Source organism: Manihot esculenta, chromosome 3 (assembly GCF_001659605.2).
Source record: "Manihot esculenta cultivar AM560-2 chromosome 3, M.esculenta_v8, whole genome shotgun sequence".
Lineage (NCBI taxonomy): Eukaryota > Viridiplantae > Streptophyta > Magnoliopsida > Malpighiales > Euphorbiaceae > Manihot > Manihot esculenta.
Window position 1 is genome coordinate 27,985,920 of NC_035163.2, and position 15,508 is coordinate 28,001,427.

Sequence of the window (15,508 nt, forward strand, 5' to 3'; positions counted from 1 at the left end):
CAAGATATAACAATACAACAGCCACACTTGAATGACAACAGAACTAAGGCGTGACCTTTGTAATATGAATCTGCTACATAATTCCCGCAAAAATCCTACATTACTTACCTATATGAATATGGACGTCTTGGCTTGCTTTGAACAACAGCCTCTACATAATTCCCGCAGAAATCTATTAAAACGTCCTCATCTTTTCTCATATCTATTAAAACGTCCTTATCTTTTCTTTTTGTCAACGAAATAATCCATAACTTTTCTCACATCTATTAAAACGTTCTTATCGTTTGTTTTCGTCAACGAAATAGTCTCTCCTCCTCTTTCTCCTCCTCAAAAAAGAAGAAGAAGATGATATGAAGAAGAAGAAGAAGAAGAAGAAGAAGAAGAAGAAGAAGAAGCAAAAGCAGAAGAAGAAGCAGAAGAAGGAGGGAGAATTGATGAAGAAAAAAAAAGAGGAAGAGGAGGAGAAAAAAAGAGGGGTAATTTGGTCTTTTACTATATTTTTTAACGGTAAAAATAAATGGAAGGACTATTTTGTTGACGGAAAGAAAAGATAAGAACGTTTTAATAGGTTTCTAAAAATACAGAAACTGATTTATTAATAATGATAATACTTAATGACTAAATTATAAATCTCCCTTAATCTTTTAATTATTGCAATAAAATAAAATTAGAGTTGTTTCTCTCATTATCGAAATAGAGTGGTTTTTCGCTCATTATCGCACACTCTGTCATCTCATGACCAAGAAATGAGAAAATGTCATTTCGCTTTTATTAATATTAAATTTTTTTAATTAATAATTAAAAAAAATATTTTATTTAACTTTTATATAATATAAAAAAATTCACTAATTAACTTTTAAATTTTGAGAAATATATTAAAACATTAATATAAAAAAATTAACTAATTAACTTTTAAATTTTAAGAAATATATTAAAACATTCTTTATATTTAAAAAATTTAACTAATTAACCTTACTGTTATTTCTTTTATATGATGCCTTTAGTTTTAACATTAAAGTGAAGAGAGAAGATTTTTATTCCAAAAATACCTCCTTAATTATTCATCAAGATACAATATTTTCAATTTTATAATTAAAATCGATCCGTTCTATCTATAACAATACAATTAATATACATAAAAAATAATAAATTAAAGAAATTAAATCACATCGTATTATTAAGAATCTATAAAAATCCACAAAGAAACACACTTTACAATACAACTCAACGATACAATTGAGATAAATTAATCAAAATAAGAAAATATGACAACACCCATATTCCTATATTACAGTCAATGATAAACCAATAACATGAAATCATTAAGATAAAGTCTCAATAGAAAAAAAAAAAAAAAAAAAAAAAACCATTGCTACTAATAAAATAAATTTAAAAAGAAAAAAGAATATCAAATATACCAAAAAGAAAAAACTAATTAATATCAATAACCACAAAGTTCTTCTTACCTATTGAGTGTCTATATGTCCATTATAAAAAGATAGTTCATATTTTTATGTGATAAATTAAATTTAAAATACACTCAAGTTAATTTAACTATTCTATTTATTATTTTTTGTATATTGTTTATGCTGAAAATATTTAAATTAATGTTTAATTTGTAGATATAATTGTTTTTAATTTTATTTATTCTCTTAAAGTTTTAGGTGACGAGAATAGTATAGAAAAAAATAAAAATGAGTGTGTAACTTGTATGGATGCAAGTATCAGTTCTGTTTATTTTAGAAAAATAATTTTTATATTTTTAATATTTAAAAATTTAATTAATAAAAAATATTTAAAATAAATTATTTTAAGAAAAGTGACTTTCAATTTTTATAAAAATGAGTTATTTTTAAGATTTCTATATATAAATTTATTAATAAATTTTATTTTTAAAATTTAAATTAAATAATAAAAAATAAATTATCTTATTAAAATATATTTTTAACATAAAATATTTTTCATATAAAATATTTTTTAATTATAAGTTATTTTCAAAAAAAAAAAAAGCCTTAAAACTACTGAGTTTTACGGTTGATTCTATTAAATATGCTAAAAGTTTATTTGACCAATTAAACAATTTTAATATAAGGTGATTTCAAGGTAAATTTTATACTTATTTTATAAATTTTCATATTTTTTGCATTTATTTTATTCATATAATTTATGTAATTAATTTAAATTAAAAAAGCTATATTTAATAATATAATTAATCTGTTTAAAGATTTATTTAAAAGAGACCTACCCCATAACTAATAGTGCAGTATATACTTAATTTGATGTTCATAAAAAATTTAAATATAATGCAACTTTATCTTATTTCATATTGATATTTTGTTTTATTAATTACATTTTCATAGTCTTTATAATATAAATATTATTAAAAAATTTACATCATATGAAAAAATAGTACAATAAAAATAAAATAAATTAGGAGTATATAAAGTGTAAAGCACATTAATTAAAGTTAATATTAAAAAAATAATGGTTAATAACTAAAATACAATAACAAATATAAGTTAATAAAATGGTGCGTACAAAAAAATATATAAAGATAAATTTTAGCATATCTTTCTCAAGATTATAACTAAATTAAAAAAAGGCTATACCAAATTGAAAAAAGCTATATCGAACCAAAACATGAGTATAACACAAATTATGAAAGAAAATTTAAGCGATAATGATTAATTAATTATAAAAAAACTCAGCATACTATTAAGTAGAATCTTTAGATCGTTCTAGTAATTTCCATCTTTGTAGATAAGAACGAATAGTTAATTATAAAATAAATTAACATATCAGTAACTAGAATTTCTAAATCATTCTAGTAATTTTTGTTTTTTTTTTAATAATTTTCATTTTTATATATATAAATCAATACAAAACATGTAATATATATGAGTTTTTTTTTTTTCATTCTATTTTTTATTATTATTATTTTTTCTATTAATGAATGATGTTAAAAATAAAAAAACTCTCCTTGTTTTGAAATAAAATTATAAGAATTTTTATTATAAATTAAATTATATAATCTACTTAAACAGCACGTGTTTCTTTTTTATAATTTCTCTATAATTAAAAGAAGACGACTTGATCTGAAAAAAACGACTTGATCTACTTAAATAGTCCCTGAGCGAAAGATATTTTTGGAAAAAATTATCACATCTCACCTTTAACTCTTTGACCAAACGGTTTAAATGGACAAACTATGAATTTGGACGGAAGAGAAAGTGAGGGATTTAAGTGTTGGGTTGACAAAATAGAGGGACAAAAGTGTTAATTACGTTAAATCTCAGGGACTAAAAAGTAATTTTCCCTTTTTTTAATATGTAAAAGATTGATTTTATGATTTAATTTATTATCAAAATATTATGTCGTTTATCGGTTTTATGTTGTTTAATAACGTGACACTTTTTTCTCTAACATATGTTGATATGACGTTAAAATTTATAATTTATTATTTTAAATTTTAATTTTTTAATTATAATTTTTTAATTATAATTTATTTATATATTTTTATAAATTAGTCCTGAATTTTATATATTCATAAATAAATTTTTATATTTTTATAAATTAAATTTTCATATTTTGAATATTAGCTGCATTCAAGTGTTAAACTAAACACACTTTTAATTAAACAAAATTATGAGAATTTTTTTTTTTTTGAAACAGAAAATTATGAGAAGTTATATATTAAAAAGTAAAGTTCTGAGAAATTTTATGGAAATAAGTTTGAGTAAGTTTGCTCCAATTTAATTTTTTTAAATTAATTTTTAAATTTTACCTTAAATTTAAATAAATCATGATTTAATATAATATTATTCTTCATATAAAATATTATTTTTTATTTTTTATTATTTTAAAATTATGGTTTTTTAATATTATGTTTAATAATTTATTTATATCAAAAATAATAAATATATAAAAATAAATAAATAATTTTTAAAATTATAAAAATAAAATTGTATTAACTGAGGACTTATTTAACCTTTAAAATAAAGTTTAGGTATTTATTTAATAAAAATGATTAATTGTCCTCGAATGATATAATTGTTGATGTACAAGGGTTGTTGAAATGACTTTATGGAATCTGAATTAAGAAGACTTATGAGGGGAGGATTTTGAGATTTTTAAATAATACTCTTAGATTTTTTTTGATTATTTACAATTCAGTTTAAATTTTAAAGTATATTATAATTTTGCGGGATTTGTAAAAAATTTGAAAAGTTTTAGATTATATTTTTTTAATTTTTATTTTAAAAAATATATTATAATTTTATTATTTAAATGAATTTAAAATTAAAAAATAAATTTTGGAAGAAATATGATAGAAAATATTTTTTTAAAATATATTTTTATATTTTTAACATTTGAAGTACTCAAAAAATTAATTAATAAAAAATATTTTATAACTAAATAAAAAAAATAAATTTAAAAATAATTTATTTTTAAAAAAAGAAAGTCATTTTTCACACTATTTAATATTTTTATTAGAATATCTGTATATAAATTTTTTAATAAATTTTATCTTAAAATTAAAATTAAATAATAAAAAATAATTTACATAATATAAATTATTTTTTCAAATAAATGAAAGTTTAGTCTCTATTTATTTTATGAATTTTTTTTCATATTTTCTGCAAACAATTTGTGTTTTTATAAATTAGTCTTGAATTTTGTATATTTATGAATAAATATTTATATTTTTATAAATTAAATTCTCATATTTATTAAATTTTAATATTTTATATTTTAAAAAAGAAAATAATAAATTGAAAATAATTCAGCAACCTAGATATAATATTTATTTATATTCAAGCTAAAAAAAAGGACCACTTTTTAACCAAATGCCGTCTTTACATTGATTTAATATTCTGATTTCTTATAAATAATAAAGAAAATTTAATAAAAAAATTCTCTCTCTTTAACTTGTGTGAAAAATAAAATAGATGTGAAAAGTAAAATAGATAAAATTATAGAATGAAAAGAATATTTTTTAATTTAAAATATTAAAATTTAATATTTTATTTATGTCAAAAATAAAAAATATATAAAAATAGTAAATAATTTTTAAAATTATAAAAATAAAATTATATTAACTGAGGACTTATTTAACCTTCAAAATAAAGTTTAGGCATTTATTTGATAAAAATGGTTAACTGTCCACGAATGATATAACTGTTGATGTACAAGGGTTGTTGAAATGACTTTATGGAATCTGAATCAAGAAGACTTAGAAGAGAAGACTTTGATTTGGCACGTACTCCATAGCATTATGAGGGGAGGATTTTGAGATTTTTAAATAATTCTCTTAGATTTTTTAATTATTTACAATTCAGTTTAAATTTTAAAGTATATTATAATTTTATTATATAAATGAATTTAAAATTAAAAAATAGATTTTGGAAGAATTATGATAGAAAATATTTTTTTTAAAATATTTTTATATTTTTGACATTTTAAGTACTTAAAAAATTTAGTTAATGAAAAATATTTTCTGATCAAATAAAAAAATAAACTTAAAAATAACTTAATTTTCAAAAGAACAAAGTTATTTTTTACACTTTTTAATATTTTTATTAGAATTTTTGTATAAATTTTTTTATAAATTTTATTTTAAAATTAAAATTAAATAATAAAAAATAATTTACATCATTAAAAAAAAATTTTAACAAAAATATTTTTTAAATATAAATTATTTTCTCCAAATAAATGAAAGTTTAGGCTCTATTTATTTTATGAATTTTTTTTTCATATTTTCTGTAATAATAAAATAAAAATATTATCTCTCTTAAATTTTCTGTAATAATAAAATAATAAAATAAAAATATTTTCTGTAATAATAACATAAAAAAATAATAAAAAATAAAAAATATATATTTTATGTAAAAAAAATATTATATTAGATGAGAATTAATTTAAACTTAAGACAATTTAAAAATTGATTTTAAAAAAATTAAATTGGAGCAAACTTACTCGGACTTATTTTCATAAAATTTATCCCATTAACTTTTATATATATGAACTTTATTTTTTATTTTTTATTATTTTAAAATAATTATCCATTTTTTATATTATGCTTAATATATAAATTAAGTATAAAACTATTTAATTTGTTTTATTTTTAATACAATCCTTTATTAATTATTTTTTAAAAATAAATATTTAAAATATTTTTTAATATTTAATAAAATTTAATGGTTAGAATGAAAATAATTGAAATTTAATAAAAATATTATCTCTCTTAATATGAATAAAAAATAAAATAAATAAAAATTATGGTACGGATAAAGTATTTTTTAATTTAAAATATAAAAAATTTAATATTTTATTTAAAAATAAAAATATATATAAAAATAGTAAATAATTTTTAAAATTGTAAAAATAAAACTTTAATATGAAAATATAATATTTTATTAGGTGAGGACTTATTTGACCTTCAAAATAAAGTTTAAGTATTTATTTGATAAAAATGTTTGAATTGTCCTCGAATGATATAATTGTTGATGTACGAAGGTTGTTGAAATGACTTTAAGTAAGAAGACTTAGAAGAGAAGACTTTGACTTGGCAACGTACTGCATAGCATTATAAGTAATTGGCTAAGCGCCGGTGGATGAGATAATTATATACTTTAAATTAAAAGTTTGAGATTTTTAAATATACTCTTAAAATTTTTAATTATTTATGATTGAGTTTAAATTTTAAAGTATACTATAACTTTATTAATTAAATGAATTTAAAATTAAAAAATAAATTTCAGAGAGCTAAATTCAAAATTCTTAATTCAATTTTAAAACAGTTACCATGAAGCTAAGCGTATGATTGTGGTTCGACACTTTTTAAAAGATTGATTTTATGCCATTTAAAAAAAAAAAAGATTGATTTTATGACAAAAAAAATATGATTTATTTATTTTATGTTGTTTAATAATGTGACTTTTTTTCAAATATAATTATGTTGATATAACGATATAATTTATAATTTATTTTTTATAGTTCTTTTATTAAAATAATAATAATATTTTTAGTTGTGATTTATCTTTATATTTTAATATAAATTGATTCTTAACTTTATATATTTACAAATAAATTTTTATATTTTCATAAATTAAACTCTTGTATTTATTAAATTTTAATATTTTATTTTTAGAAAAATTCAATAACCTAGATGTAGTATTTATTCATTCAAGCTAAAAAAGACCATTTTTTAAATTAAATTACTCGTTTATCTACAAGTTGTTTAAATATTAAACTATTTTATATTATTATTATTATATATAATAATATATTTTTTATATGAATTCACCCACTTATTAAGAGTAATAAAATATTATTTTATATTTAGATTTTAAATTTGAAGTTATTGATTTATGTTTAATATATTATAATGTTTATTTTACCTATTGACATTTAAAATAATATAAAAATTATTAATTAAATATACATAATTTTTAATTTTAAATGAGAAATTTAAAGATTTCAAATATTAATCAAATACAAAATCATAGATCAATAAATTTAATTATATAAAAAAATTAAAAATTTATTATTTATTATTTTATATTATTAATATCCAATAACAGGTTTCATTTAAAGAATTATAATTAAAATTTACTAATTTTCAGTGATGGTGAATAGCGGTAACAGCAGTGGTGGTGGCTGCGGAGAAGGAGAATCATTTGAATTAAAGAATTTCAATATTTGAATAATTTTTATTTAACTTCTATCTATATGAGATCAGATTGAGTTAACTATCAAGAGTTATGCAATCATGTGTCTATATTAAATAAAAAAGAATAATAATAAAAACTTTAAAATATGAGTTAATTAAAAATAAATGAGGTAGAGTAGAAAAAAACTATGCTAATGAGTTTTACATAAAATAAATCTATGAAAGTTATATTTTTATAAAGTGTAAGATGACTAAAATTATTATAATAATTAATATAATAAATTATAATAATTCAGATTTAATAATTTGATTGTTCATAGTTTATAAAATTTATTTAGAGTATTATAAATATTATTTTATTTTTTTTATTATATTTTAATTATTTATATCTATTTATTTTTTATAAATTATTTGAATTGAATAAAATTTTAATTTAATAATACTTTATGCAATTTTATTGATTTTTTAATTATTTTATATGTTCTATCACAATAAATGTTTTTTTATAATAATTTTAATTAATTATATATATTTATTCTATATAATTATTCATATTAGAGAATAAAAATATATAGCATTTATTAAGTAGATTATATGATATATGATTTAAAAAAATTATCAAATGAATAAACTACACAATAGTAAAACTTTTTTACATAATATTTTGTTATAAACTTTTATATATATATATAGTGTTTTATTTTTATTATTTAAATATATAATTATCTAATTTTTATAAATATATTTTTAATATTATATTTATTATTAAAATAAAAATATAATATTTTTTTAATAATAAAATACAATAAAATTTTATTATAATATTAATAGTATATTATATTAAAAAGTAGTAAAAAATTAAAAATTTAGTAATAATCAATATAATAAATTCTATTTATTATAATCAAAAGTTATATATTAATAGTGATGATAAAAATAATAAATTATATTTATTATATATATTAATTATTATTTTATGTAGAAAAAAGTTAAAAATATATAAAAAATTATAAATTTATGACATAAAACATAATTATGTAAAATTATTTAACGATTTGACAATCACATATATTTATTATTATTCATAAAACATATAGTATCAATTAATTAATAATATAATAATTTTTTTACAATTTATTTATTATTAAAAATAAAATACATACGTTAAAATTTTTATTTTATTGTATATTATATTAAAAAAATTATAATAAATTAGAAAGTAACATATTAAATAGTAATGATAAGAAATTAAAAGGTCACATTAATAATAATAATAAAAAAAAATTAAAAATCATATATTAATAATAATGTTAAAAAATTAAAAAATTATATATAAATTGTAATAATAATAATAATAAATTTTATTTATTATGGATATATTAATTAATAATATTAAATATAAAAATATAATTTAAAAATAAAAATAAAAATAAAAGATATTAAACGTGTAGACGCAACAAATATATAAGTTTACGAGTAACATTTAAAATAATTATATGAATTTAATCCCTTATCAAACTTTCTCATAATTTATTTTAAAATTTAGATACAAATTCCGTCGATTTAATATTTTGATTTATTATAAATAATAAGCTCAAAGTTATTAATATCTTATAACAAAATTGAATTTTTTTTATTAGGTTAACTTATTTCGTTAATAATTAACGGGTGTTCCATTTATAGCAATATTTAATTGGTCCTGTTTAATTAACTAACTAATCGTTGGCAAAAGAAAAAAAAAAAAACTAATCAGAGCAGTACACGCGGAGTCAGCTAAACTTGTGATTTGTTCCCCATTTAACTGATCATGGATCGTGATCAGTCTTAATTAAACATACTAATTTTTTAGGAGAAATTATAAATTAAAAAATAAAGTTTGAATGAAAAAGGTATTGGGAGAAATTTTATGGAAATAACTGCGAATAAGTTTGCTCCAATCTAAAGTTTTTTAAATAAATATTTAAATTTTATCTTTAAGTTTAATAAATTATGATCTATTATAATATTATTTTTTTAATTTAAAATATTAAAAATTTAATATTTTATTTACATAAAAATTAAAAAATATATAAAAATAGTAAATAATTTTTAAAAGTACAACAATAAAATTTTATTAAACAAAAACCTTATTTGATCTTAAAAAAAGAGTTTTATGATGTAATTGTAGATGTACAAAGGTTGTTGAAATGAATTTATGGAATCTAAAGAAGACTAAAAAGAGAGACTTTGACTTGGCACGTGCATAGCATTATAAATAGTCCTAAGAAGTTTCAGTTTGCCAAGCACCGGTGGATGAGATAATTATATGCCTCAAATTAACAAGTAAGATGCTCTGCATAGCTCCTCTTTTTTTCTTTTTTCAATGCAAGTGATATGTTTTAATATCTGATATTAGAAGAAACATATTATAAAGATTTAAATTTTAGATTAACAGAAATTTTTTTTTATGAAAATAACAGATGGCAAATGAAGATTCTGTAACGATTTCTATTAATAAAAAGGTTATAGATGAATCCCCTATATTGTCTAATTGTTACATTTTCAAAGTGCCAAAAGAATTAAAAAGCGTGAATGAAGAGGCATATGAACCGCAATTAATTGCCATTGGTCCTTATCACCATGGAAAAAATCATTTACTTGCAATGGAAAATCACAAAATACAGTACCTTCAAAGCTTCCTTAAACGAAGTGCACAAGATATATCAAGGTATGTGCAAATCATAAGAAATTTAGAAGAAAGGGCTCGTAAATGTTATACAGAGCCTTTAAGCTTTACCTCTGATGAATTCATAGAAATGATGCTTATTGATGGTTGCTTTCTCATTGAGCTTATGTGCAAAATTACGTGGGAAAATGATAGTATACTGTTTGAAGATCCTATTCTTGGGTTTGACCATATGTTGATTAGATTAAGACTAGACTTGTTATTGGTTGAAAATCAACTTCCATTCTTCATACTTGGGGAGTTGCTTGTCACGAGCAACTTGATTCCAAACCTAGAAAGCAGATTCAGTGGAGTGATGGAAGAAGTCTGGACATATAAAGGTTTTCTACCACGTCCAGCGCGTCTGTACAGGTCAATACAGTTGACGGAAATCAAGCATTTACTGGAATTAGAACATGGCAACTACCAACCTTCCCCTGAAAGAATAGAGGTTTATGAGAAAAAGAGAACTAAAAACGGAAGAATCACACGTTGTGCCATAGAGCTCAGAGAGGCCGGAATTAAGTTTAAAAGTATTGAGACACATAATTTGTTTGCTATAAGTTTTGTAAACGGTGTAATTGAAATCCCAAAAATAGAAATTACAGATTTTACAGAATGTGTGTTGCGAAATCTCGTAGCCTACGAGCAGCTTCCTTTTGGAAGTCCAAAATACTTCTCTGAATATGTAGGAATCATGAATAGCCTCATCGATTCTGCAAAGGATGTGGAGCTGCTTTGTCGGAAGGGGATCATTGATAACTGGATGGGTGATGATGAAACCGTTGCTATTCTATTCAACAACCTTGGGAAACATGTCTTCTACGAAAGGGCTCTCTATCCGGATATAGTGAATAATGTAAACGAGCATTACAAGAAACGAAGCAATCTGTGGATGGCCAAGTTGAGGCACGATTATTTTCAAAGCCCATGATCTTTCATTTCTGTTTTGGCTGCTATCATACTGCTCCTTCTCATCTTAACTCAGACTGTTTATTCAGTTTTTCCTCATTATAAGTAAATTGTCAATGTTTGTTGTTTATTTTGTTGCTGCATTTGTAATATTTCTTCCTTGAATAAGGCATATATACGGTTGCACAATCAATAAAATGATAAAATAGAATATCATTCTCACAGAAAATTAGTATATAACTACTAGGTTATACCAATTAAAAAAAAAAACTACTAGTTGAAACAATTATTTGAAGTAATCAAATTAATGTTAAAATTAATTAATAAAAGTAAAACGTGCAGCAAATTAGTCATAAATTAATAAAAAGATAGCAATTAAACTAATTAATTCTAATTCTATAGTTAACAATAGAAATCGACTAGAAATTAAAAGTAATTAAACTAAGCAATACCAAATTAACTCAAAATTAACTAAAATTAGCAATTAATTAAAGCTAAAAATTAAGCATGGAAAGTTGATTTCAAAAATTTGAGATTCACACTCTAATTAATTCAGATTTTCCTTAATTTTTATTAATTCATAGGTATTTTATTATTTAAAGGAATTAATTTTAAAATTACTTTAATTCTCTCTCAAAATATTAAGATTGAGATTGTGCCTTAATTAAATCAATTTCTTACTTTCGTAACTCTCAATTTAATAAGAACCTATTAGGTTCTTAATTAATTGTGAAATCCTCCTTTGCCCTTAGCCAATTTCTTGAATTTAAGAATATAAATTTTAATTTTAGATTTTTTACCATTAATCATCTTCTCTCAATACATCAATTAATAATTAAAATAATATTTTAGTTGACTAAACACAAGGTAAAAAATTAAGCACAAGAAAAAGAATTAAAATAAATACCCAATTCAAAATTAAAAATTAGAAAAACCCATCGATAGAAATCAGTTTAAATCCAAAATATACCCTATCTCTAAAATCTAAAAATCTATTAACTAATCATAATATTTATAAAGAAAATTTCAAAACAAAATAAAAAAATATAAAATTAATAAAAAAAGTATAAAATTAATAAAAGTGAAGAAAAATCCACTTCAAATATTGATAATCCATACTCAAAGAGTTATGAAATTTCGGCAGTCTCTTTTATTCTCCGTGTGAAATGGGAGGTGGCTGCTCTTCCCTTTAATTTTGAATTTTTTCCCTAAAATGTGAAAAAAAAAAATTATAACCACAGTAACAATGATTGCGGGTCAAAAGAAAGAAGGCTTGGACTTCATCCAGTTGGGCGTGGAAAGTTCCTGTATCTATTCGTATGTACAAGTTTATTATCAATTGATGAAAAATTAAAATTTTATATTTTATATTAGACGGGTGCGTGGAAAAACTTTATGCCTTGATGGTAGGTATGACCAAGGGAATATTCCAACTAGAACTACCCCATACTTTGACGGTTTGAAATAGTTATAGTTTGTTTTCGAAGCCGTTATGATCGCGATTCTTTAGATTTGGATTAAGTCTAAACATTTTTCAGATGATTAAACACAATTTCAGTTTACTTCTTATTTATTTATTTTTTTTCAAATTCAGAATAGAAAATTTTGACAAAAATTAAATAAATAAATACGAACACTAGATATTACCCAATTCATAATTGAGTGCAAAAGACCGTCTATAATTTTATTTTTTTAAAAAAGGGAATATTATATTTAAATGAAAATGCTATTTGTTTACAAGTAGCGAAAAGAAAAAAAAAATAACATAAACTTAGTTATTTAATAATTTATTTTCATGGAGTATTAGATGAATCAAAGTTTTAAATGATGAAGTCTTAACTTCACAGCTAAATTTTTTTTTTATCACGCTACTCTTATTATTAGTGTTTTGACTCGTAAAATTATTAAAAATAAAATTCTCATTTTCTTAATATATTCATTTAAATATATAAAATGCAAAATAATTATCATAAAAATAAAATTAAAAATCGACATATAAATATAAATCAATTTTAATTAGTTATCCCGAAACTCTTATTATTATTTTTCACATTAAATAACAAACCTCTCTTTCCACTGATAATATAAATTATAATTCTTTCCGTGGAAGATCCTCTCCTCGTAATAAATACTATTAAACGATAAAATCTGTGAATGATTAAGTTATTGTGTATTCTTCTCCGGAAAGAAGGTTATATATAAATATATTTACAACACAAAATCAGAAGAGAAAAAGGAAATAATTGTATTCTAAGAAAACAAGATAAGTCTGTACACGAAACAATATATATCAAATTTGTTAGTTGTGCAAATCCCTATGATTACGTAATTTACTCCTAATTAGACAGCTCATTCCAACACTCTCTCTCAAGTTGGGGCATGGATATCTATCATGCCCAACTTGTCAACCATATCATGAAATATCTTCCATGATACTGCTTTTGTCAGTTTATCAGCTAACTGGTATTCTGACTTGACAAACAAGAACTGTATAATCTTCTGGTTTAGCTTTTCCTTGATGAAATGCTGATCAACTTCAACATGTTTGGTGCGATCGTATTGTACGGGATTCTGTGCAATCTCAATTGCAGCCTTTATCCATTTTGGATCTGCTAAGGCATCTGAGTAGAAATGTTGGTGTCTAGGACATTCTGAGTTGATTTTTTGGTCAGTAGTGTTATCATGGGCAACTCTTTAGATGTTGGTGATTCTTTAGCAGACGATGATATTTGTAATTTTTCAGAATGAACTAATAAATCTTAATCACATCTTTTAGGGAGACCTTGCTGACTGTTATGTTGAAAACTTTCACTTACTTCCTCTAGTTCTAAGAAATCTGTCATGTTTTCTTGTGGCACATTCTCTTCACTAAAACTCTCCCCCTGAAGAGAAGGAGGTATGACTCTCCCATAATAGTATGATTCTAATTTACGAAAGGACATATCCAAGGTCACATGTAACTGCCCTGGGTGGGTAACGTTAGTTGTGGGTTGTGATTTGTCCTCCATATTTTGTTAGACCTCTATTGTGGCTGCCAGCCCTACAATATTCTTCCTTGGTTTTTTTGTGAAATCCCACCATTCAGGATAACCTATGATTTCATAGTATCTTTATTTTGAATGCCCTGTCTCGCCACAATAACTACATACCAATTTATTAGACTTGGCACTTTGAGTTTTTGTTGAGCCAGATGATGGTCCTTACTGAATTCGTTTGGCTACCATAACAGAGCTTTCAGGGATAGGTCGAGAACCTCCCATCATCTGTCTTTGCTGGTATTCTCTTCGTACATATTCATAAGTGCTTTCGATATTAAGTTTGGGGTCCTTCTGAAGGACTTCTCCACGAACGTGATCAAACTCAGGATCAAGCCCAGTTAAAAAAATATGAACTCAAAGCCTAGCCATTGCGGAATGCAATTGGACCACCCCTTCGACGATTTCTTCCTGAGAGGTCATCCTGTGATCTATTTCCTGAAAAATAGCAACAAGTTCATTATAATATGTGGATAATGGTCTACCATTATGTGTGGTGGAGAAGGATTTCTTATTCAATTCAAAGAGACAAGTCTCATCCGATTCATCATAGAAGGTCTTTGCTACAGCTTCCCAAATTTTCTTGCCCGTGGAAAGACGAATGATCCGTTGCATCAGCAATAGATCCATTGAATCAATAAGCCAACTTTTCACTTTGTAATTTTCGGTGACCCATATTGGGTAACTAGGATCTTCGAGTGGTGTCTTCTTCGCTTCTCCAATGAGATATCCAACCTTATTACGAGAGCCAATGCGCATTTTCATGATTTGTGACCATAATGGGTAGTTGGTTTCATTAAGTATAACACTGGTGGGGAATGAAAAACTGTCTAAGTTGATGATAATCGGTGGTGTTTAGTTGTTTCGTAGAGCTGGGACAATGGGGTTGATCTCAGCCATTTAGGTCCAGAATAGTGTTTGGGCAATTACTTGGTAGAAAGAAAGAATGGGAACGCAGATGGTGGCTGAGCAATAATGGTGTTAGGGAATACAAAATATAATGTTGCAGATGGTAAGTTATGGTGGTGGTTTCAAGATATGAAATTCGGCAAGCAATTCTTTCAGGATCAGAATTGCTCTGATACTATGTTGAATGATGGAATCTGTGAATGATTCAGTTATTGTGTATTCTTCTCCGGAAAGGAGGTTATATGTAGATATATTTACAACACAAAATCAGGAGAG

General features: G+C 22.2%; 1 protein-coding gene across 1 annotated transcript; it reads left to right on the forward strand.

Annotated features, from left to right (window-relative positions):
* The first annotated feature begins 9,952 nt into the window (after positions 1–9,952).
* On the forward strand, positions 9,953–11,475 carry LOC110611143 (putative UPF0481 protein At3g02645). Its single transcript, XM_043954568.1, is given in 2 exon segments — positions 9,953–9,994; positions 10,132–11,475. A coding segment is annotated over 1 exon segment (1,266 nt). The 5' UTR covers positions 9,953–9,994; the 3' UTR covers positions 11,398–11,475.
* The last annotated feature ends 4,033 nt before the right edge of the window (positions 11,476–15,508 follow it).